This window comes from Nothobranchius furzeri, chromosome 8, assembly GCF_043380555.1.
Source record: "Nothobranchius furzeri strain GRZ-AD chromosome 8, NfurGRZ-RIMD1, whole genome shotgun sequence".
NCBI lineage: Eukaryota > Metazoa > Chordata > Actinopteri > Cyprinodontiformes > Nothobranchiidae > Nothobranchius > Nothobranchius furzeri.
In genome coordinates this window covers 79,841,578-79,867,559 of record NC_091748.1, presented here as the reverse complement: position 1 = coordinate 79,867,559, position 25,982 = coordinate 79,841,578, and the positions used below count along the sequence as shown (strand labels likewise).

Below are 25,982 nucleotides of genomic sequence, written 5' to 3'. Positions count from 1 at the left end.
ATGTTGCTCAAATCGATCCACTATCACTGCTATTATGGCTCTACTGGAAGACGTAGCTACTGCAATAGATAATGGTGATTATGCAGTAGGTGTTTTATTGATTTGAGCAGGGGAACAGTAAAGATGCAAAAACTACCGTTGTTAAAAGAAAGGTGTGTTAACTTAAAAAATGTGGGCACAATGTTAATTACTTGTCAACACACACACACTTGTCTTGCCCAAGGACACAACGACAGTGACAAACTGAGCGGGGCTCGAACCTGCAACCTTCTGATTACGGGGCGACCACTTAGCTCCTGTGCCACGGTTGCCCATATAATATAGTGTTTCTCAATTGTAGATGGACCACAACCATTACATCTCTCACCTTTCAGCCACTCAGGCTCCTTCCTCACCACAGAGGTTCATTCAGTTAAAGAAACAAATTTCTTGACAGGAGTTAAAGTATAAATAAATACACGATGAGGAATCTGAGTGTTTAAGAATTTTTGATATATAAAAATAAAATATACAATTAAGGTTTGACTTGAAGGTAATTTAACCAAAACGTGCAATCTTTTCTCCTAATATTCCATCTAGTCACATGGATATCAGGTTCAGGTCAGGCATTGTGTCTCTGTGACGGAGCTGATTCAGCAGAAAAACTCATCCATGCTTTTTAGAGAAAGCAGCTGATGCAGCGGCTGCTTTGTCCAGAGGCTGCAGGGACCCCCTCATTCCCACCCCTGGGCAACATCAGCTGGGCTAAACCCAGCTGATGTTGCCCACACGAAGCAACGAAATTACTGAGTGCTGAGAACCACTGACTCGCTAGATAAAATGCAGGGCTGTACGTTAACATTTTTAGCTTAACATTTTTATCAGGTCGCTTGGCTTCCTGGGGCTGGAGGCTAGGAGGGAGGTCTGGTTGGGGTCTGGGGTGGTGGGTTGCTGTGCTCAGCGTTGGGCGGGGGAGCCTGCTCATCAGCACCCCAGCAGGAAGAGTCGAACTCTGGTAACCGGTGATGGTTGTACCCCATGTGCAGCAGTACCGGGACCAGAGTGAATAGGGTGTGTATGGGGAGCATGAGTGGGTGTCCGGCGTGCATTTTTGTAAGTCTTGGGTTGTATGTGCATGTGTGAGCATGAGGGAGGGAGTGTGTGACTGTGTTTGTGTATGACTGTATATGTCAGGTGGGGCCTTTGACTCCTCCCCTCTCCTGGGACTTCTTTTGATGATATAGATCTTCGTCCCCCCTCCCCCTGCCACACCTGGTGTGGGGTGTGGTGCCTTGGTCTGCCTGGGTCGTGGCTCCCGGGGTCAGGGAGTTTAAGATTTTTGGCGTCTGCCTGATCAATCCCGGTGGCTGCCTGGTGGGGTCTGGGTCCCTGGGCTCTGCTGGGTCCCCGGCGGGGGTGGTCACCAGGCGTGCATATAGGGTGGGGGACGGGGGGGGGGATCTGTCCCCCCCAGATTCAGATCTACCCTGATCTGTCCCCCCAACTAAGGCGAGAAAGAAAACAAAATCGGAGGTTAAGCGCTTGAAGCTCTTTTTTCCAATTACATTGAATGCAGCATGATGTAAACAAACACCGACTCCAGAGGCGCCAAGTGGTTGCTGCTAGGATGCAGGATGAAGGGAAAAAGGCAAGCAATGATTACTGCGTATTTAAAAAAGACCAACAGTGTAAGTAGGCGGGACCGATCTGTCTGTTTATGCGTGTTGGTTCTAGTTTCAGTACGTTGTTGTTGTCGGTGTTGGGACTTACTCGTTATAAGCGCCAAAGCCTCATTGCTGACTTTAACAAGTCTCATCTACAAACATGATCCCTCATGAAGTTACTACTTTACACCAGAAGATAGTGGAGATGTGGAACCTTCAGGATGAGCAAAGTTTGGGAGTTTTTAGAGTTTGAAAATCGCCTCCCGCCGAGAGGCTCCCAGTCGGGGAGAGGAGGAGACGCGTGCAACATGAAGAGCGTAAATATGAGATAAAACGTATAATTGCCGGCAGGTCTGGTCTTTGTTGACTGATCACTTTGTGTGGTCATGACTGACTCTGATTATGAAGCAGAATATTGACTCTGATGAAGAAATTCACTCATCCAGCCGGGAAGATTGACGCTGCTGCAGCATCAGACAGCTGGTGCTGCACGAGAGGTGTGTGGAGTTTACAAGCTCCCAATGTTGGGTTTGATGTTGGTTTCACCTTCTCTGGGACGTGATGGATGTAGAAACGATGGTAAAAACACCGCTAACGTGATAGACGTAGCGACAATGTAAAAAAAAAAAAAGCCGTAAAAAGAGGCAGATGCCGATGCGTTAGATATGGAAGTCAAGTGTGCCACATAATCATAAAAAAAGTAAAATATAAAATTTAAAAAGAGATTTATGTATAATTAAAAACTTTCCAAATATAATGAAAATTTATAAATAACGTAAAAATATGAAGGAACATCTGTTGGTCAGGCTGAAAAGTTTGGGAACCACTGCTCTAAGTGATAAGTGAATATTGTTTCTTATAATATTTTATGTGCAGTTTTTTAGGCTTTTATGTTTTCTGTAAAGATCGGTACGCTGAAAACCATTTAATGTTTAGCATAAAACACGAGGTTTTGGTTAGTAATTGAATGGAAGAATAACAAATGACTGAATTAAATAGTGGGGCGCCTCTGTCAGTGCGCCTCAGGGCAGCTGTGGCTACATCGTAGCCTATCACCATCAGTGTGTGAATGTGTGTGTGAATGGGTGAATGATACATTGTAATGTAAAGAGCTTTGGAGTCCTTACTCTGAGAGGCGCTACACAAGTGCGCGGGTCTTTTATCATTTATAGTGTTGATCAGGCAGAGCTTGGTTGCATAACGGCTTCAAACACGTATATAAAAGTTAGTTTTTACGTAAACCGTTGGATGAAATTACACAAACTGACTGAGCTCTAGTTAAGGTGCTTGCAATTGTGTGTGTGTGTGTGTGTGTGTGTGTGTGTGTGTGTGTGTGTGTGTGTTGGAACTTTGTCCCCCCCCAGTTTAAAAATCCTATCTGCGCCCCTGGTGGTCACCCCTGGGTCGCGGGCTCGGCCGGCTAGGGGGTGGGAGGCTGCGGGCGGGCCTGTGGGCTTGCCGCTGATATCTCCCGGGACTCTGCCGGCTGCTGGTTGTGGCCACCCGGGGCGATCCTCTGTGTCTCTCGAGGGGGGCGGGGGCCTTTCTGTTTGCAGTCTCCTTGGGGTTCCTGTGCTCTGGGGCAGCTCCTGGATCTCTGGGACTTGGAGCTCCCCCCGTCTCCTACACATCTTTGGGGGGCAGATCTGTGGCCCCTCACACTCTCTGTTGGACGCTCCTATAGAGAAACCTTACATAAACAAGCGCGTGTACACACACAGGTGCTCACATGGTGCTCTCATAAGTATGGGCTTGGGCACGTTCAACACTGGTCTTAAGGCTGTGGTTGCCACTAAATGCACTATGATTTATTATCGTGATTGTTCAGTAAAACTATGTTGATTTTATATTTCATCATCAGGTTGACGCAGTGATAGCTTGATCCTGATGTATTGTTGTGTTTCCCTTTTTTTCTATTCTTTCTCTTTCTGCAGGTCTAGAAGCAGACTCTTGTTCATTATTGTTTATTTTTGTGGAACCCCCCCCCCCCCACCCACCTTTTGTCTCTTCCTTTCTCTTTCACCTCTGTCTCTGTGTCTGGTCGGAATTACAAAGCATTCAAAAACAATAACAATAAAGTTTTAAGTATCAGGCGTGACATTAAAAGCAGACGCTTTGATGCTCCACCTGAGAGTAAATCTGTAAGGCTTGTCACCAGCATTCAGACATCAGTTCTGTTTGCTTCACAGCCAGACAGGACACGGTAAAAATAAAATAAAATAAAAAAACAATTGTGCAGCTCTTTGGTCAGCTGTAACTGCTGTGTTGAAAGCACTTCACAAATACAATGGTATGGTACCACACAGTAATGTGTCCTATTGGGGCAATGCAGAATAACTCTACACATAGTGTTAAAGTAAAGAATGTTCACATCAGTGCTCTGATGAACCGCGCTTTGGAGAAAACATCATGTTTCTGCTTCGATGTGATGTTGTACTGGAAACTGATGGGGACTGAACTATGTGGGCTGGTGTGTGTGTGTGTGTGTGTGTGTGTGTGTGTGTGTGTGTGTGTGTGTGTGTGTGTGTGTGTGTGTGTGTGTGTGTGTGTGTGTGTGTGTGTGTGTGTGTGTGTGTGTGTGTGTGTGTGTGTGTGTGTGTGTGTGTGTGTGTGTGTGTGTGTGTGTGTGTGTGTGTGTGTGTGTGTGTGTGTGTGTGTGTGTGGTGTAATCTCTTTTAGTTATTTAAATTATTGTTCTTCTCATTAATGGTGTGTGCTCATGGATGCGTTCTGCTGCTGTTTTGTTTAAGAAGACCCCATGAAAGTGAGATGGCACATCTCATAATGTTACTGCTCTGAATAAATGTTAAATAAATATATATAGTGTGTTCATCTGTGCATGTAAGCATTTATAGTGTTGGTGATTATATTGCATAAATAGCCCCGTGTTGAGAGAGATTGTATTATTCCAACAGCTGATCTCTTCTCACCAAGCTGCTAGCCTATTGGAGATATGGAAACCTTGTGTGTGTTCCTCCATATTCCCCTAATTACACAAGCCCCTGTGGTTTTTAAAAGCCCACCCCCACTGACGTTGACTCTGCCCTCCGTGTCTCAGTACAGAGGAACATGCTGGACTTCCCACAACACGTATCTCCCAGTAAGGAGGTCCGTGCAGCAAGCACCAAGGCCGACAAGCAGTTGTCTGAGTTCGACGTAGAGATGAGCATGAGGGAGGATGTCTACCAAAGGATCGTCGCTCTGGAGGTAAAATGATGTCGTAGGGTTTCCACCAACTGGCACACTGGTTTATATAAATCAGTAGGTCCTCCAGGTCCTTAAAAACTGGTGATGTTTGATCCTAAAGCTAGGAGTTATCCTCATCCATGAGCCCCGTCTCTTTTTTCTTTATAAAGCGCCAAATCACGACCGGAGTCGTCTCAAGGACCTTCACAAAGTAAACATACAACACAGGTCAGGTCATTAAGCAGATCAGTAACAAGTTTCCTACATAAGGAACCCAGCAGGTCACATCGAGTCACTGACTAGTGTCGGAGTCTTTACAGCAATCCTCATACTAAGCAAGCATGCAGCGACAGTGGAGAGGAAAACTCCGGTTTTAGATTCAGTGTCTATTGAGCCCCCAGACTCATCTCCTGATGACGTTTGTTTCCTGATTTGTCTTGTAAATGTTTTGGTTTCTACTGGCTTAATAACAGCTTTGTGATCTATAATGATGATGATGATGATAAGTGAAGAGTGGTTTGCTTCTTTTTTGTTCCTTCTGCAGAAGATCCTAGATTCTGGAAGCATCTCTCCGGAGGCGAGGCGCTACATGGAGCGACTGATCCGACTGGGGCGGAGGAATGGCCTCCACCTGCCCAAGGAGACGCAGGAGGTGAAGCAGCTTCCCATTTGTTATCCTAACAGCTTGCTCTCCTGCTCAAACGGTGTTTTGGTTGTAAAAAGGTTGAAGCCACAACCTAAACTTTGTTCTGACACACTCCTGCCTAGAAGTTTCCTGGTAATCCTGTCTGGCCCAGACAGTTCTGCTGAAATTCTGATTTCATGTCCATCTTATCTGCACCTTCATCCATCTTCTACTTAAAGTCTTTGACATCCATCAGCACCTGACCTTTCAGGGTGCTTCAGACACTGGAGTGGACATCACGCCCCCTCCCCACCTCCCACAGCTTAATCCTCCCCTTAGTCCAAGACATTACTGAACTCATCCGGAAATCCAAATGAAAATAAACAAACATGAAAATCAGGCTAGGGACCCTAACCGTAACACCTAATCCATCAGAGGACCGGGGGTACAGTAATAACGTAAACCAATCAGCAAAGCTAGTACAGTGTATGAGAAGGTATCAGGGCATTACTAAAGAACGGTAACTAGGAACTTCTAGTTACAAGAGAACATGGAATATTAAAGCCTAGTTTATGCTTCTGTCTTTGCCCCACAAAATAGAGGACTGGCGGACCTCTCCGTCTCCTGACGAGTGTTTAAAAGCAGTTACCTGCCAGGCCACCAGAGGGCGTAGCACTTTTCTGTGGTATCCTGTCATGTATCCCATCCATTTAGTTTATATTGTGTTTTTTTACGTTTAAGAGACTTTTTAACTCAGACAGACTAATCCTTCATTCTCCTCCACCTCTTCATGCTCTCGCCACCTCTAAACCCACACTTCCCATTGTTTCCATCCAGGAAGAAAATGCTTGCTACGTATCTTTTCACTCCTCCAGTCACAGGTGACTAAAACCTATCCATGCGAGGTATTCTTCAAGCTGCTCCGTGTCTGCCACTAGATATTGTCGGCTCACTTTGTTATTTGAGGGAGCAACGGCGATGCTGTTGATGCCTTTAAAGGAAGTCCTGACCAATCACAAGCTTGAGCTCTCCATCTCGTTCAGTGAATGTTTAGAAACGTGGGCTCGACTCCGTCCGTCCTTGCGAGCCTGCTGGAGAGCCCTTGGAACGATGGATGGTGGCGTTGTGGGTCTCTGTGCAGACGCATAAACCAGGTTTATACAAAGTACCACACACATTGTAAGGTAACAGGAATTTTCTGTAATGTGGAGTAGGTTAGAAAGCTAACCAGGAAATACTAAGTAGGGGGAATATTGAATATTAAAACTAGAAACTAAAGGTGTAAGGTGACCATCGAGATACAGAACAAAAATGATGTAAACCAAACAGCAACCAGTGTCCACCAGGCCAAGCTGACTCTCATGTCGCATACGGGGGCCTGCTCACAGTTCAGTACCAGTGTAAACATCTTTAAAAGGGCGGCTGAGGGACGCACAAACATGTGATCATGTCTAATACTTATATTTTTATTTGTCCGGGAAAAGAGTTGGTACAGTATTAAAAGGGAAACAACTGCTAGTGTAATGGGTGAATGTAATCTCACGACCGTCAGGGCATATGCAGTATCGGGGTTTGTGCAACATAATTGATGTGTTTCCGTTATTGTTATCTATGCTGTCCTCTGTGTCCACTTTCCTTGACATTTGTTTGTGTTAGTATAACGGGATGACAGTTTTTGTCTCTGTCACATGACTTGTAAATACTATCTCTGTATGTTTCCACTACTTTGTGTCTAACATCAACCTGCCGGAGGAAATTAGCCCAAGGCTATAATCTGGCATATTTACATTTATTGAAATGTTCATTAATATGTATTGACCCTCTTCCTAAAAAAATAAAAAAATAAATAAATCATACCAAAAGGACCAACAGAAACACTAACACAACACTTGAATAACACTGACGACACGGGCAACATAAAGTTCACTTATGAGTTAGAAACAGAAGGCAGCATAGCATTTATGGATATGAAAATCACCAGGCAGACCGACGGGACCCTAAACATAAACACATACAGGAAACCAACACACACAGACCCATATCTATCATGGACATCAGAACACCCCACCATACACAACATGTCAGTAATCAGAACATTTTATCACCGAGCAAACATAATAACAGAAGAGAGAGACCGTAAACAAGAGGACAAACACATACAACACGCTTTAAAGACCTGCGCATACCCGACATGGGCAATAAACAAAGGAAAACAACAAACAACAACAGAAAAGAACACCCAAAGCAAAGAACCAGAAACCCAGAAAGACAAGAACCAGAACCAGTGATAACCCTACCATACATCAGAGGCGTAACAGTAAAAATAAGAGCAACAATGAAAAAACACAACATAAACACACCAACAAAGCCATACACAACAGTTAGAAACAGACTAGTACACCCAAAAGACAAAATACCAGCTGGACTTAAATGTGGAGTCGTTTACAAAATCCCATGCAAACTCTGCAGTAAAACATACATAGGAGAACCCGGACGCCAACTCAACACACGAACAATAGAACATAGAAAGGAGTGCAAGAAAGAAACAAGTGGAAAACACACAAGAGCAGCAAAAGAAGAAGCAGAAAGTACAATAAAAAAGTCAGCCGTAACAGACCACTGCACAAGAGAAAACCGTGTAATGGACTGGGACAACACACGGATCATAACCACCGAACAACAGAAATACAAAAGATGGATAAAAGAAGCAATCGAGATAAGGAGACGTGGATGTGGGACCATGAACAGAGACGATGGAGTTTACACGCTGGACCGCGCATGGGACTGCATCGTCTGAGAGGGGAGAGCGGGCAGCAGAGGGCGACAACGTCCTCTGCTGCCCGCAGATAAATGGAGTAGGAAGTGACGCCACCATCAGCGTCAGCCTGAGGAAGTCTGCAGACGCAAACGAAACGTTAGTGAGGTAAAGAGAAACCTTTCTGTGTTTTAAAAAGAACCAAAACTGGAATTAGAAACTAGACTCAGTAAGAACGTACCAAAGATGTTTAAGTGAAAAGTTAATTTCTGTTCATGTTGATGAAAACTTGACCTTTGACACGCTCCAACTACATTTATAAACAACTACCCAGAGCCATGGTGAATAAGAAATCCAGAGAAAAATGAAGAGGGTTGGTCCAGGTAGACTGACTTGGTCCCGGAGCGCTACTCAGACTAACTCGGACCGGTGCAGCTCAGCCCGACCACTGTTCCCAAGGACACGGTTCGGTATTTTCCCTCTACTTTTTCCCAATTTATAGTGCCAGCCTCTTTGAGGTGCCTGGCAAGGCTGAGTCGGGCCAGCATCGTGATTATGGCCGCTGATTGGCTAGGGGGCGGAGTCACTAGGTGCCCTGGAATTTTCAGCCTGCTGCCATTTCCTGGTTCGGTCTGATAAAAAGTCATACAACTGAGCAGAAAGTCCAGCAACAGCACCATCTTTGTGCTGAGTTGTTTCTGTGGAGCGTACAAGCTACCTTACGCTGTTTACTGATCCCCTCGTGCTGTTCATGTGTGGAGTAAAGACCATGAGGGGACACTTCGCTAGCTGGGAAACACAACCACGCTCAGGTGAGCAGACTTTACCCATGCTGTGCTGAACCGTTCCAGGCTGCATCGTCCCTTGGAAAACCACCCAGAGTCTGAAGCCTCTCCACTTAACCATCTCATCATAAATAAACGAGCAGCCTGGCCCGGTCCAGTCTTGGTAGCGTCTGCCCACCCCCGCACGGCCAGCTTGTGTTAACATAGCCCTCTAAGGAACGCAGGTGTCTCTGACCACGTGGAGGGTTGTCCCCCCCACATCGTTAATCAAAGGCGGCCATGAGCATCGTTTCTTTAGGAGACTCTGATAGGACAGCTTCCTGCCGTCTCATTGAGACTACTGTGTGCTCCTCGGCTGGAGCGGTGGTTCTGAGCTGCAGTCAGAGGAGATGATTACTCCACGGCATCCAGACTGATAATGAGTTACGCATGCGTTAAAATGCACCCTTGTCCACAGCCTGGTCACATCACCCCGTCCTGCAACAACTACACTGGCTTCCCATCAGTCAGTCAGTTTATAATCATCATCTTCAAAGCTCTTCAGAACCTGGCTCCATTTTACATTTATGATCTTGTTCACCACTCCTCTGCTGCTCCCCCGACCGCCTCGTCACCATGGGGAGTAGAGCACCCAGCTGGTCTGCTCCCCACCTCTGGAAATCTCTCCCCCACTCGTTCTCTTCCACTTTTAATAACCCACCTGTTCAGACGAGCCTAAACCATCTACCGTCTTGGTGTTCAGTGCTTCTGTTGTCCTTGCTCTGTTTTATCTGCTGTGTTCTAACGTGTCCTTGGCGGTCTTTAAAGGTGCTTTTACATCAAATCTATGATTTTTATCATCAAACAGGAAATCAAGAGCATCAAGAAGAAACTGAGCAACCTGTGCATAGACTTCAATAAGAACCTTAATGAGGACACAACCAGCCTGACCTTCACCAGAGACGAGCTGGGTAAGTCCAGGACTACAAGAGCAGCAACAGCTCAGGAGGTAGAGCAGCCGGTCCAGTAATCTGAGGGTTGTAGGATCCATCCCAGCTACGTACATGCTGCTATTGTGTCCTTGGGCAAGACACGTAACCCTCCTCACCTGCTGGTCTGAACAGCAACTGTACGTCTGTGAGTGCACCTCAGGGCAGCTGTGGCTACATTGTAGCTCATCACCAGGGAGTGAATGGATGAATGATGCACTGTAGTGTAAAGCACTTTGGAGTCCTCGGACTCTGAAAGGCGCTGTACAGATGCAGGCCGTGTATGGTTTACAGGCTAACGCTGAACCCGTTTCAGGGGGACTTCCTGAGGACTTCTTGAACTCTCTGGAGAAGAATGGAGACAAATTGAAGATCACACTGAAGTATCCTCACTACTTCCCCACCATGAAGAAATGTTTTGTCCCAGAAACTCGCAGGAAGCTGGAGGAGGCCTTCAACTCCCGCTGCAAGGAGGTGAGCAGGAGGAGATTCCTCAGGGTGGCTGCCCTCTAGTTTCTCCTTTTTCTTCAGTGAGGAAGATCGGTTTCGGTCCTGGTACCTGAGCAGATCTGGACCAAGAAGCCCCTCCTCCTCCCTCTGTGTTTGCAGGAGAACTCTGAGATCCTAAAGCAGCTGGTGAAGCTCAGAGCTCAGAAGAGTTCTCTGCTGGGGTTCGTTACTCATGCTGACTTTGTCCTGGAGATGAACATGGCCAAGTCTGGGAAGCAGGTGGCCGGGTTCCTGGGTGAGTCCAGAACCGCGATGGTCCATTTCAGCTAGATTCCTCCACCGCTCACCCCTCCTCCTCCATCTTTCAGAGGACCTAGCCCGGAAGCTGAAGCCTCTGGGTGAGGAGGAGCGAGCAGCCCTCCTCTGGCTGAAGGAGAAGGAGTGTGAAAAGCGAGGCTTTACTTTTGATGGGAAACTCCACGCGTGGGACACTCGTTACTTCATGACTCAGGTGAGATGTGTCCTCTGTCCTCAGCTTGTTGCGGATGCTGATGCTTATCTGTTAGGAGGAGCCAATCAGATTGTCCCCCTTGTGCTTTTCAGGTGGAGGAGACCCAGTATGCGGTGGATCAGAACCTGCTGAAGGAGTACTTCCCGATGGAAGTGGTTACTCAGGGTCTACTAGACATCTATCAGGAGCTGCTGGGTCTGACGTTCCACTTGGTGGACTCGGCTCCGGTCTGGCATCCTGACGTCACCTTGTACTGTGTAAAAGACCGCAGCAGTGGTCAGATGGTCGGACAGTTCTACCTGGACCTCTTCCCTCGGTCAGAACCGCCTCTCACAAAGTTCACCTAAAGGACAGAATCAGTAAATGTAGAAGATCTGCAGAGATGAACCCTAACCAAATGTTTGTGCAGCAAGTCCACCTTTGGTCCTTTCTGAGCTGGTCTTGGTTCTCCATGCAGGGAGGGGAAGTACGGTCATGCCGCCTGCTTTGGCCTGCAGCCTGGCTGCCTGCTGCCCAGCGGAACTCGGCAGATGTCTGTGGCAGCCATGGTGGCCAATTTCAGCAAGCCGACAGCCGACGCACCATCTCTGCTGCAGCACGATGAGGTGGAGACGTACTTCCACGAGTTCGGACACGTCATGCACCAGCTCTGCGCTCAGGTAAGTGGACGGTTCTGTCCCGTCTCTCTGCAGACGGGTTGGAGTTAAATAGTGATGGGAAGCTCTTGTGTCTGCAGGCTGACTATGCCATGTTCAGTGGGACGCACGTGGAGCGGGACTTTGTCGAGGCTCCATCTCAGATGCTGGAGAATTGGGTCTGGGAGAAGGAACCTCTGCAGAGGATGTCCAAACACTACAAGACCGGGAAGCCCATCCCAGACGAGCTGCTTGACAAGCTCATCAAGTCCCGGCTGGCCAACACCGGTACGTAGCGTTGGAGTTCTGGTATTAGCTCACCACCACCTGGAGTTTATACAGAACCAGCTTCAGCTCTTAAACTCTCTGATCGGGTTCCTGTTTCAGTGGAAACCAATTTTCTGGAGGATGTTTCTGAAGCTGAAAATAGATGTCATTAGTCTGGTAGTTGGAAGGTTCCAATTATTCTTTTGTGTCAGCTGTTTCGTGAATGGCGGATTGGTGCTGCGTCTGCAGTGATGCGGGCGTTGTACCGGTCTGTCGTGGTGAAGAGAGCTGAGCTGGGAGGCGAAAATCTCGATTTACCGGTCGATCTACTTTCCTACCCTCACCTATGGTCACGAGCTTTGGGTAGTGACCGAAAGAACGATATCGTCCGTCCATCCGTCCATCCATCCATTTTCTTCTGCTTATGCGGAGTCGGGTCACGGGGGCAGTAGCCTAAGTCGAGAGGTCCAGACCTCTCTCCCCAGCTACTTGAGCCAGCTCTTCTGGGGGAATCCCAAGACTCTCCCTGGCCAGGTGAGAGACATTGTCCCTCCAATGTGCCCTTGGCCTTTCTTTAGGTCTCCTCCCGGCTGGACGTGCCCGGAATCAATCATCAATCAGTCAATCAACTTTATTTATACAGCACTTAATCCTGCAATACATGCAACTCAAAGTGCTTAACAAATTAAAAAGGCCACACATTCCCTCCCATCGCCAGAATTTTAAAAACAGTCTGACAATAAAAAAACCTTCACAACACTCCTCCACCCACACACACACACCCACACACACACACACACACACACACACACACACACGCACACATTCATACATGCCCCCTTCCCCATGGTAAAAACAAAACACGATGGGCTGAGATCAGATGAGCCAGACCAGCTAAGATAAGGATAAGGAAACCATCAGGGGAGCCATCCGCCCCGGCAGCAGCAGATCCACAGCAGCAGCCGAGGCACTGACACCGGGCGCCCAGGGCAGGGAGGGCAGAGACCCCCACCACCACCCAGGCACACATGGAAAGCACCCAGACCGCCACAGCCGACCTCCGCCGCCGGGGCAGAGGGCTCCCACAGAGGAAACACTGGAAAAAGGTTAAATTAAGGTTAAAAATATAAAATCCAAAGAGCTAAAATGAGAATTGTAATATAAAAAGTTATATAGATATTAAAATAATGTTGATCATAAATTTATGGTAAAAAAAATTAAAAAGCACGTATGAAGAAAGAGTACATGAAATAAATAAAAAAATAGATACATGAATAAACTAAGTAATTAATTAATTTAAAAAGTGAGAGTATTCAGTTAAGAGCTAAGATAAAAAGATGAGTCTTGAGCCTGTTTCTAAAACCATGAACGTCCTCTGCAGCCCTGAGGTCCTCCAGGTGCTCGTTCCAGAGGCGAGGACCGTAGTCCTGTTAGGACGCCTCGCCGTGAATATGTGTCCTGACTAGGGATGACAAGGAGACGGCTGCCAGAGGAGTGCAGAGACCGCGTGGGTTCATACGGTAAAAGCAGTTCTGAAAGATAAGAAGGCCCAAGACCGTTAAGACACTTAAACACTGTTAAAAGTATTTAAAATGAATCCTGAAACATACGGGGAGCCAATGCAGTGATTCTAAAACTGGAGTAATGTGCTCCCGCCTCCTGGTCTTCGTCAGGACACGTGCTGCTGAGTTTTGTAGAAGTTGTAGACCTGAAATCCTCTTTTTAGGAAGAGCAGAAAGCAGGGCATTGCAGTAGTCTATCCTACTGGTGATAAAAGCACGCATCAGTGTCTCCGTATCGGCCCGAGAGAGAACGGGGCGGACTCTGGCGATGTTCTTTAGATGATAAAAACCTATTTTGGTGATACTTTTAATATGATGGATAAAAGTCAGCTCAGAGTCAAAGATGACACCCAGGTTCTTCACTTGTTCAGATGGATTAAGAGACAGTGATTGTAATTTTGGTAAAAGCTTCTCTCTCTCTCTGGGCCTCAGGACCGATAACTAAAACTTCAGTTTTGTCCTGGTTTAGCTGGAGAAAGTTTCTGCCATCCAGGATTTGATGTCAAAAATGCAATAAAAAAGTGTGTCTATTGGCCGTGTGTCATCGGGAGACACAGAGATGTACAGCTGTGTATCATCAGCGTAACTGTGGAAATTCACCCCGTGTCTCCTGATGACCCTGCCAAGAGGGAGCATATGAAGGTTAAAAAGCACTGGGCCTAAAACTGAACCCTGGGGCACACCACATGTAATCCCATGAACCCTAGAGGAACAGGTATCCAAATTCACCATAAAAGTCCTGTCTGTGAGGTAGGAAGTGAACCATTGGTGAACAGCACCAGAGAGGCCGATCCGTTTCAAACGAGTTAAAAGAACAGTGTGGTCTGCTGTGTCAAAGACAGCACTTAGATCCAGTAGAACCAACACCGTCACCCTCCGTTTGTCATAATTTACTCTAAAATCATTTAAAATCTTCAGAAGGGCCGTCTCGGTGCTGTGGTTCACCCTAAGACCAGACTGAAATTTCTCTAAAACATTATGGGTGTTGATAAAATCATTGAGTTGAATTAAAACAAGCTTTTCTAAAATTTTGCTTAAAAATGGTAAGTTGGACACCTGTGGATAATTGTTTAAATCATTAAAATCTAAATTGCTCTTCTTCAGCAGGGGCCTCACCACCGCCCGTTTAAAAGCAGCAGGAAAGACCCCGTCTGAAGGGAGCCGTTCATCATAGTTAAAACCTCATCTCTAAAAGAATCATAGACGTGTTTAAAAAACCTTGTGGGAATAGGGTCCAGGACACATGTGGTGGCTCTCACTGAGGAGAAAACTTGATCTAGACTGTCAGCTTCAACCAGGACAGACCTGTCCAGTGTTTCCTCAGGTAGACTCTCAGATGTGTCTAAAACCACGTTACGTTGGGAGGATGTTACATCTGATGGTGTCTACCTTCCCTCTGAAGGGGGCTGCAAACTCCTCACACAGAGTGTTTTAGGGGTTTTCTGAGCTGAGTTTGGGTTGGAGTTGGAATATTATTGACTATTATGTATCTATAATATAGTAAACAGCCAGTTTTATACATGTCACATATATTCAAAAGCTACATCAAAACATATATTAAAACCTATATGTTTATATGAATTCTCTCCATGTGGGTTGTCAATTGCTTAATATTTCCTATGTTTACCTATGGGAAAGAAAGGAGATATTGTACTCGTCTAACTTTAGCATAAATTTTGGCAGCTTAATGTGACGTTATGGAAAATGCCATCATCATGAGCAACCAAACATGGGCTATATTAGGCTAACAGTTGTCCATATTCTGTACCATCTATCCACCAATGGCTGTTTCAGTTATTGTGAGTGAAAACTAAATGGCATAGTAGCATTTGTTCTGGCATTAGAAATTGAAAATGTTTTTCAGTGTGTTGGCTAGATGGATATACGAAGACTTTTTTAAGAGAGTGAGTGAGGAACAGGAGAGAGATCAGGTGGTTGATGCTGAGGAGATCTGCATGGTCAAGGTCAGTGATCTACAGAGAAATCAGGGGCGAGCGCACCGTTATGAGCATTTACCTGAGCACAAAGTTCCCAAGCAAAATTGGAACAGTTTTCTATTTAGGAGTGAACAGGTAAGAGACCTTGAGATAAAAACAACTATAATTATCATGTGACCTGCAACCTTATGTCAAGTTGTATCTGTATAGTTGACTTTCTGTATTATAAGTTCTACTACTTGCTGGATATTTTTATATATACTGTTATTTTTTTGTCTTGTAATAGTTAATTACACACTCCTTTATTCCATATCATAGCAGTGTTATTCATATATTAAAACTGTCAACTGCACACTCATTTGGCAGAATAAAAGTTTGATAATTATTCATTTGTTCTTTATTGTCACATTTCAGTAACATTTATAATTAAACAAGTTGTAAGTAAACAAATTAAATAAATGACTACAACATTTGCCCCTGTTAAGTGCAGTAGACTGAAATGAATAGCTTTATTTGGAAATATAACATATCTAATTTTTAATGGACTTACATAAAATCTTTCTTCAACATAGACCCCACTAATGAACTGATTAAGTGTTATTTTTATAAAAAGAAGAGAGAAAATGCACAAAGGTAGGAAAGGAAAAGAAAGTGATCAAATAATAGGTTTTGTTAAATGTTCTTCATATATGAATTAATTGACAAAGTTTTTGCAGGGTGTGACAAAAAACGTTCAAGGTCAAGCTCCTGGGGCTAAGCCCCCCCATATCTCAGTCCTAGTGACGTCCATGCGGAGCACACTGCGATTTTTGTCTTTCTCAGCCAAATCCCTCGTCCTGAGCAGGATTGTGACAGAAAACGATCGTCAGGGCGATTTGCATGTCTGAGCACCATGCTGTGAACGTACAGTGTGACCGGCTCTGCGACAGCTTTTTGAGCCGTCTCATAACCAAATCAGCCTCCAACAGTCTACAAGCTTGCTTGAAAACCTACGACTCCCGTCTGCAACCAACCAATGAAAACACACCTTTGGGACGCCGCAGCAGCAAGACTCCGCCTCTCTGAGCTTCGTTTTGATTTATGTTTAAAATGTGGATTATAAACTACACACTAGTTCTTATTTCCGTGAACAGCCCAAGTTAAACCGGAGTTATGCTTAAAATAAGTAAACTTCCTTTTTAGACCATCAGATAAATAGTGAAAACCGTGATTCTGTGATCTGTGAGAGCTGAGAGGAGATGAGCTCACGAACATAAAAGATAAAACACACAAACATGAGATCCCTTTGCTGTTGGTGGAAATCTCACATATTCAGCCGATAAGGATGCTTCAGTAGCGTTTTGCTGCAGAGGGACACAGGAAGCTGAGCTGTCACGGAGCGCAGCTGTGGACCAGCGAGACCGAGTTCACAGCAAAAGTTTGGATGTTGCAGCGATCTGTCACACATTGTTACTTCTTTGTAGTTTAGTGGGTTTTCATGAATAAAGACATTGCTGTCACACAGACAGTGACCTGTGACCTTTGTCATGTGACATGTGTCATGTGACTCTTTTTTCTTCAAGGCACTCGAGGAGTACAGACGCTTCCCTCTTTGTCTCCCTTATCTTTTTTCCCAAGGCTCTTTGTCCTGTCGGCCCACAGAGCGCTTCTCTGCATTTCTTCTGAAAAACTCTATTTTTACTAACCATGGATTTGATAAACTGGTCATTCAATGCGATCGATGAGATTTTTTCAACAATGAGAACGGAGCAGGGGGCTCCCACATGCCCACAGGGCACACACCCGGCGGGGTATATGCTGGATTCCTGGAAGGAGTGGAAGATCGTATGCCTCAGCCAGCTGTCCATTGAGGACATCGAAGGCGTGTGGATATTTGGCCTGATGATCACTGGATTTCTCCTGATTGGAGTGGGAGGATATCTGGTTTTCTGGAAATTTGGGAAGACGGGAGCGATTGGAGGGCAACCCGCACCCACGGAAAGCACCGTCCATGTGGAGACTTCTCAGACTGGGACGTTACTCAAGGTGAATCGTAAGCTGGACAATGTTCTAGCTGCGATACCGGTATTAGTGCGCAAAATGGATGTCATCTCGGAGAGAGTCACCGGACCGTATGGACAAGTTTAAAAACCCAAAATTGGCTTCACTGAAGGACTGGAAGGATCAGTTTAAAGACTGAAGGCAGAGACCCAAACAAAGTCTTGTTATCTGAATCTGACGCCCTGGTAGCCTTGAGCTGCGAGCAACTAAAACCCCCACGAAGGAACGCAGACAGATGCTGTCAAAACCCGACCTACCCCCCTTGCCTTCGGATTGGTGGACTTCAGCCTGGCGAGGTCATCAACTGGAGGAGTCAATGTGCTCTTTGCTTCTCCCAAGATCTCCCTCCCACCTGTGACTGTACAGTAGAAGAGCGCCTTGGATGGCTGCTCTCGCTGGGGGAAACAGGATCCAAGACACCCCCCCATTGGAGTCTCATGTTGTGAACTGTTGATGTTCGTGTTTATATGTTTGAGGTGTTTTTTTGCATAGCAAAGCTGCTCCCTGTCGGGAGTAACTCTGGAATGCCTTTTTCCCTCCCCCAATTTATCCTCATGTAGTCCCCTTTTCATCTAAATGAAATGAGTGCCGTTCATGGCAGCTCTCGTGGTCTGCCTGTATCTGTTTTGTCTACATGTGTGTGTGTGTAACCTTGGTCAGGCTGTGCTGCGGAGTCAAGTTCCTATGCTTCGTGACGCTGGAGCACTGGTAATAAAGCTTTTTTCTGATTCTGATTGCAGGTCTGTTCAATCTGCGGCAGATCGTTCTGGCCAAAGTGGATCAAGCTCTGCACACCAGGACTGGACTGGATCCTGCAGAGGAGTACGAACGCCTATGTGTGGACATCTTAGGAATCCCCCCATCTCCAGGTCAACACACACACACACACTTCTACTAGAGTTGATTAAACGAGCGTTCAGCACCTTAAAAATATCACGAACGCTCGTGTTTTTCTCGTCACCAAACCCGAACAGTTCTACGACCCACACAACGGCTTTAGTCTAGAAAATCCAGTCCAGCCATTGGGACTCAACCGTTACCAGGAAGTGACATCACACATACCTGCACTCCTGTCTCACAGAAACCAACATGCCAGCCACCTTCGGACATCTGGCAGGCGGCTATGACGCGCAGTACTACGGCTACTTGTGGAGCGAAGTCTTCTCCATGGACATGTTCTACGCCCGCTTCAAACAGGAGGGCATCATGAACCCCCGGGTGAGCTCTGACACACCACACCTTCAGCCAGCTGCAGCAGGAATGTCCCTTCACAATAAAATGGAGTCTAATCATAACATCAGAGGTTTGGTTTAGATGTGTCTGAAAAATAAAATCACCGGAGCCAATTTCTAGTTTTAGTTTCCTAACAAAACCCAGGTCTGCAGAAATGTTGAGGCCTCTGCTGGTCACTCATCAGTCACCACAATCGCTGCCAGTGATCAGGGTCCCTATAGAAGCTGTTTGTTTCTCTCTTTCAGGAAAAGCATTTTTTGTTTTATTTTTATTTCATTCAAAATAAAAACAAACAAAACATATAAACAATAAGAAATACATAACAACAAAAAAATCTAATTTGAACAAAAAGGAGCAGAATGAAGAAAACCATCTTATAATTTCTGCCCCTTTTCCAGTAGAAATAATCTATTTATATACAATTACCATTAGTCAGACACACACACATTCATTTTAAACTGTTTCCTGTTCTTCATTCCAGAGCGATCATGATCATTGATTTAATTTACATTTTCATAATTATTTAGTAAACTCAATTTGGTACATTTTTGAATATATTAAATAACAGTTTTTAAATTCCCTTTTAAGGTTATTCCATAATTTAACACCATTTACAGATATATTCCACTCCTTAATTTTAGTTCTAAATCTAGGTTTTGTAAACACATCAGTTTCTTTCAACATGTAGTTACTGGTTCTCTTTTCAAATATCCCCTGATTGTTTGTTGGCAGAGTACCTAAATTGGCTTTATACACGGTTTGTATGATTTTCCCGTCTTTTAAATCATGAAATTTCAGTAATTTGTATTTAATAAACAACGGTTTGGATGGATCTCTACAGCCACTATAATTGATGATTCTCAGAGCTCTTTTCTGTAAAATAAATAAGGGTTGTGTATAGTTTTTGTATGTTGCTCCCCAGATGTCTACACAATAAGTCAAGTATGGAACAATCAGTGAATTGTACAATGCCAACAAACCAGAATTAGTCAGTAAAAACTTGACTTTATGTAATACTCCTAAGGATTTGGCAATTTTACCTTTTCTGTAACTAAAAAGGGATTTCCATGACAAGTCTTCATCAATAAGAACTCCAAGAAATTTAGTTTCTTTTACTCTTTGAATTTCAATCCCATCTATTTCCAATGACACATCACTGTTCTTTTTATTATTAAACAGTATAAAATTTGTTTGATTAAAATTCAGTGTCAATCTATTTATATCAAACCAGTTTTTAATTTTAATCAGTTCATCATTTATCACTTTAGCCACCTCCTCAATATTTGATCCTGAGTAAAACAGTGTTGTATCATCTGCAAACAGAATGGTACCGAGTGTCTTAGATACATTTACCAAGTCGTTAATAAACAAAATGAACAGTTTTGGTCCGAGGACCGACCCTTGTGGCACTCCGCAATTAATACCACATAATTTTGATTTATGGTCCATTATCTGAACAAACTGTTTCCTTTTTTCTAAATAAGTTCTAACCCATTGATGAGCCACACCTCTTATTCCATACTGACTTAATTTTCGAAGTAACCTTGAGTGATCAATGACCGCAAAAGCTTTTTTCAAATCAATGAAAACACTAACAGTCATCTTTATTGTCAATTGCTGTTGATATTTTATCCGTTAATTCCATTATTGCCATTGCGGTGGAATGTTTAGTTCTAAACCCATATTGTTCATTGTTTAAAATATTATTTTTTCCATGAATTTATCCAACCTTGATACAAATACTTTTTCCAATATTTTAGAAAACTGTGGAAGCAGTGACACCGGCCTGTAATTATTGAAACTATGTTTATCACCACTCTTGTACAAAGGAATGACTTTTGCTGTTTTCATTGCATCAGGAAATTTTCCAGTAGAAAGTAATAGATTACAAATGTAAGTGAATGGTTCAATGACAGATTCTATGATGGTTTCAACAGTTATCGTGTCCAGGTCCTGAAAATCGGTTGATCGTTTGTTTCCACAGTTTTTTACAATGTTGCGTATTTCTTTTTTTTAGTTCAGACAATAACTGTAAATGTGACTGATGCAGACTTTCTGTCTCCTGATTGGTCCCTCAGGTGGGTCTGGACTACAGGAAGTTCATCCTGCAGCCCGGCGGCTCCGAGGACGCCTCCGAGATGTTGAAGAAGTTCCTCGGGCGGGAACCCAAACAAGAAGCATTCCTCTTGAGCAAAGGGCTAACTGTGGGCGCCACCACGCCTTGTGCCTGCTAACCAATCAGCAGCCTTCTCTGCTCAAATCCGCCCTTCCCCCGCTCAGAGCTGTGGACTGGCATTTTGCAGAAGAATCCTGTAAAATGTTTAGGAAGCGGTGCTGAGAATAAAGAGGCTTGAGAGGACTTGTGTCTGATAATCTGTGAAGTTACGGACATCAAAAAGTCAAGATGGAGTGAGGATGATTAGGGATGTTCCGATCGCGTTTTCCTGCTCCTGATCGTGATTTAGAGCATCTGCTGATACCGAGTCCCGATCCAATACTTCATTCAAATAAAATAAAAATAGCATTAAAATAAGAAAACACATTCAAGTTGTCCTTTTAAGTTTCACTTTCCCTAGTTTAGGAAGCACACTGATGAATAAACATGTTTATATTATGAAAGTATTTAAAAGTAGCAGCGTTGCTCTTATTTTACGTTGTTTACTCCCTCAATATGCAGCTGCTAGCAACGCTTTTCCCGGGACGGAGCAGGCAGGCGATGCCTCGGCCGGCAGGCTAACTTCACCCTGCATAACCTCTATTAGCATATCTTTCTATGTCGGCTGGCGATCCGCGCTTTTGTCTGACTACACTGTAAACTGGGACGGCTACTGGCCAACTGGGAAACAATGGAGACCAGTGACTTACTTTGTTGATGCCTGAAGGGAACAGCCGAAAGCGAAAGTCTTCCCAGCATTTTGAATGTCCAGTATGTAGGGTTGGGTGTCGAGCATCGACTGGAACCGGGACCAAATGCAGACGGAAGAGGAATCCGCGGCCGATCTCCGTGAAAAATAAACGTGATCTGCAAATTGTGATCATCATTTTTCAGAGCTGATCACAGCAGCTGTCTGTGTGGAGCACGAGTCCCCCCTCCCCCCACCCAGATATAAACAAACGTGTCTGCTGAACTTTTACTCCGTGATGTAAACTTTAACTCCTGCAGCGTAGAGGAAACGTGTTAAATACGTCAACACGGTGGATTTAATAGAAGCCTAAAGAACAAACTCTGGACGGTGTGAGGTGAGTTTGTCTCACTGCAGAAATAAAAACACACACGGAGCGTCAGCAGTCAGACGCAGCCGCCCACCAACACTCGTGTGTGTGTGTGTGTGTGTGTGTGAGCGCGCGCGTGTGTGTGTGTGTGTGTGTGTGTGAGAAGGCTGAACAATAACCTGTAGAATAATTAAAGTCATCATGCTAGAGCGGCTTCTCTGTGGTGGCATGAAGGTGCACGTTGTTGTTCAGAGAGTTAAAATTCATGTTGAAGTTAAGATTATTTCATCAAGTAGGACCTGTGGTTAGCTGGCTCATGTAAACATGTCATGTCTTCAAAGAATCGGAATCGATAGGAACTGGAATTGAAACGAGGAATCAGAATCGTACAAAATCAAACGATGCCCAACCCTACCAGTATGACGTCTCAAACGTGCAAAGTTGACGCTTTTTGGTGAAAATTGCTGTTTATGAAGCTACATATAACGTTCAGAGGAATCAGAGATTTTGTTTTAGGAAGGTGAGTACTTGGTCGGGTTTCAGAATCAGTTTCACAAAAACGAGGAGTGTTCATCCTCTTCACAAACCATCTTTGTTAGTGGGTCACGAGTCGTCATCTGACCAATCACGGTCACGGAGACAGCTAGTCTTTTTTTTTTAAGAACTTTTATTGAACATTTGCAAAACGAACAAAAGCGACTACATTTCAAAATTTGTTAGCAGAATGACATTACAGAGTAGCTCTGAAGTCAGTGTTCATCTCAACTTGCATTTTGTAGATACAATTCAACTTGGTATGGTAGGAAGACAATAAACAAAAAATAAATAAATAAATAAAAATTCAAGACAAAAATAGAACATGAAAGAATACAAGTAAGACAGCATGAAAACACAAATTATATGTGTATATAAATAAAAGTTTTACAAGGGGGAAGTTAAAGAGCAAACAAGGTCTATTGTGTATATCCAAAAAGCGGTTAGAGATTAGTGTTAATAATGAAATTATAAAGCTTTTTCGCATTGGGGGTGGACATTTTACCTAAGGATCTCGACAGTTTAATTTCATTTTTGAGATTATTCCACGTAGGTGGATTTTTGAGATATCGGCATTTGTGTATGAAAAATTTTGTTATGATTATGAAATTATTAATTAGAAAATCATTATTTTTATCTTTTAGTATAATGCCAAATAAGATATCTTCAACTGTGAAATTGTTTATATAAATTTGATTGGAGTTCAGCCAATCCTGGAGTGAATTCCACATCATTAAAATTTTCTAATATTCATAGAAAAGATGTTTGGTCGATTCATCGTTTTGTTTGCATAAGTAACATTTATCCACATTGAACTTAAATCTAGTTTGTATAAAATGGTTAGATGGGTAAATATCATTCAAGGTTTTAAAATGGACTTCTTTATACTTTGGGGGTAAAGAGAATTTTCGATAGTTGATTCTCAAAATTTTAATTTCTTCTTTTGAAAAGTTATGTAGTAACGAGAATCGGAGTATTGGGTTTGGATAAAAGGTTTTGTTTAATTTGTTTCTCAGGAAAATATTATTACATTTTTTATTGAAAATTTCTATCCCATCAACTGCTAATATTTTGAGTCTAGGGTTAAATATATAACCGATAGAAGCTTTAACTAGATGAACCACAGCACTTGGGATATTTTTAATCACCTTATTATATTCATTTTCAGAAATGTCAACATCATATTTGGGATTGAAGTTCCTAAGTGAAAGAATATTTCCATTTTCGTCTAAAATATGTGTCACTGACCAAATTCCTCTGTCTGTTCATCCAACTTTTTACAAATATGGTTTTGGTTCTATCCAAAATAGTTCTATTATTCCATACCGGAACATGTGGGCTGAAGCTATGTTTGAAAACCATTTTTCCAAAAAAAAGGACTTGTCTGTGGAATTCAGAAAGTTTGAGAGGCAACTTCGGGATTTCAAAATCACATCTTAATAGGAATTCCATTCCTCCAACTTTTTCAAATATAAATTTCGGAATTGTATGCCAAATTTCCTCTCTATTAAGAAGGATTTAAGCCATTTAATTTTTAATACTCCATTCAAAATTTCAAAATCTATAGCTTTTATACCACCATCTTCATAATTCTTAATTAAATCACTTTTTTCGAATGTAGTGATTTTTGTTCTTCCATATAAAAATCAAAATTCATTTTATTTATTTCTTTAATAATTTTAGGAGATATGGCCAATGATTGAGCAGGTATATCAGTCTAGAAATGGATTCCATCTTTGCTAGAAGAGTTCTTCCAAATACTGTCAGATCTCTTTGAAGCCAACTGTTTAAATTTTTCTTGTTGTTTTTTTCTACTGTGTTCAGAAAGTTCTTCTGGTTTCTATCACTTGGAACATTTGTAATATAAATTCCTAGATAGCAGACTTCTTTTTTAACTGGGATGTTAAACAAGGAGGTCTCCGGGCCTTCATGTATTTTTATTAGTTCACATTTATCAATATTGAGATTTAGTCCTGATGCCTCTGAAAATAATTTAATTGTTTTTAAAGCTGTTGGGATTTGGTTTCTGTCTTTTAAGAACAGGGTTGTATCATCCGCTAATTGACTAACTAGGATAGAATTATCATTTATATTTAGACCTTGGACTTTAGATGAATAGTGAGCAGCTCAGTGACTAAAATGAATAAGAGGGGGGAAAGACTGCATCCTTGTCTGATTCCTCTTGAAATTTGAAATCTAGGGCAGGTTCCATTAGAGAGTGAAACAGAACTATTAATATCTTTATGTAACATAGCGATTATATTTAAGAATTTTTCACCAAAGCCAAAGAATTGTAGGGCTTTAAATATAAACCTGTGTTCAGCAGAGTCAAATGCTTTCGTAAAATCCAAGAATAAGATCAATCCGTCATCTGGGAACAAAGATTTGTAATCCATAATATCAAGAACCATACAAATATTATTGTGTATTGATCTTCCTTTTAAAAAACCTGATTGAGTTGGACTAATAACTTGTAATAAACCCTTTTTCAATCTAGTAGCCAATGCAGTTGTCAGGATTTTATAATCTGTGTTTAAGTTATTGGTCTTAGATTTAGAAATCGTTTGTCTTTACCAGGTTTGGGTATTCATTTAATTATTCCTTGTATGGAGACAGCTAGTCAAAAACGCTGCGGTAGCCGCTACTACAGTTGCTTCAACGTTTCGCAGCGGTTGGAGCGTAAAGTTCGTAAAATCATCAAAATTCCCTCCAGATACCGTTTTCTGTCCAGAACTACAGCAGCTTTGTCTCCTTTCAGTTTCAGCCTTCACTGATGTTTCCCGAGGCTTGTGTTCTTTAGGGGTGTAGTTCAAGTGTTGGTCAAAAACGGGTTTCCCAGGAATTAGACAGGTCCGTCGTAACCCAAAGAAGATTGGTTGTTTCAGATTCGTACAAGAGCTTTAGGCACGTTTCCCCTACAAATGTTACATAAGAGATTTGAAATTAAGACGAAAAACACTTGCAAAAGCGTATGGATCTGTTCTCAATGAGGTAAATAAATATCTAAAGATGTTTCCGGTACTTTTACTGTCATTCTGTTGTGGAAAGTCGGCACAAATATTCAGTGAAAACTTAGAAAAGCTGCTTAAACCTTATTATGTTATAGTGGGCCTGTCTATATTTATAAAAGCAGTTGATGATGGTTTAAAGTAACTGTAACTAAAGTTACTCAATAGATTCATCATATATTTCCCCCAGTTTCAGCTGAGTGTCTCATTTAGTAATAAAACACGATTGTGAACTCTCTCAAGTCAAGTTTATTATACAGCCCATTTCATACACACAACGGTAGCCCAATGTGCTTCACATAGTTAAAACAAGTGAAATGAAATAGTTAAAATGTCACATCTTGTTGTGTAAAATAAAATCTAAGAATATTGACACAGAACATAGTACACAAAAATAAAAACGTAATAAGTACAATTATTGGTAACGCTTTCTTTTACAGGCCTCTAATTACTTAGTACTTACATAGTAATTACTTAGTAAGTTAGTGTATTGTTTCTGAGTTCTTAAACTGTTATTACCATGTAGCTCAGGTGCAATTCTAGTTTTTATTTTTATTCATCATTCCTAGTATATACTGCTTTACACAATAACTACACGTTATTACAAGTATTCACTTCAATTACACAATA

General features: G+C 43.0%; 1 protein-coding gene across 1 annotated transcript in view; it reads left to right on the top strand.

Moving 5' to 3' along the window:
• The window catches only part of thop1 (thimet oligopeptidase 1), a 40,256-nt gene extending 19,300 nt beyond the window's left edge, over nt 1–20,956 (top strand). The window contains exons 3-14 of the mRNA XM_070554388.1: nt 4,702–4,850; nt 5,374–5,481; nt 9,842–9,944; nt 10,279–10,436; nt 10,572–10,707; nt 10,781–10,923; nt 11,016–11,239; nt 11,381–11,582; nt 11,660–11,846; nt 18,105–18,233; nt 18,446–18,582; nt 20,676–20,956. Coding sequence (XP_070410489.1) covers nt 4,702–4,850; nt 5,374–5,481; nt 9,842–9,944; nt 10,279–10,436; nt 10,572–10,707; nt 10,781–10,923; nt 11,016–11,239; nt 11,381–11,582; nt 11,660–11,846; nt 18,105–18,233; nt 18,446–18,582; nt 20,676–20,831 — 1,832 coding nt within the window. The 3' untranslated portion in view covers nt 20,832–20,956. The remainder of the gene's footprint in view (nt 1–4,701; nt 4,851–5,373; nt 5,482–9,841; nt 9,945–10,278; nt 10,437–10,571; nt 10,708–10,780; nt 10,924–11,015; nt 11,240–11,380; nt 11,583–11,659; nt 11,847–18,104; nt 18,234–18,445; nt 18,583–20,675) is intronic.
• Nucleotides 20,957–25,982: the final 5,026 nt, after the last annotated feature.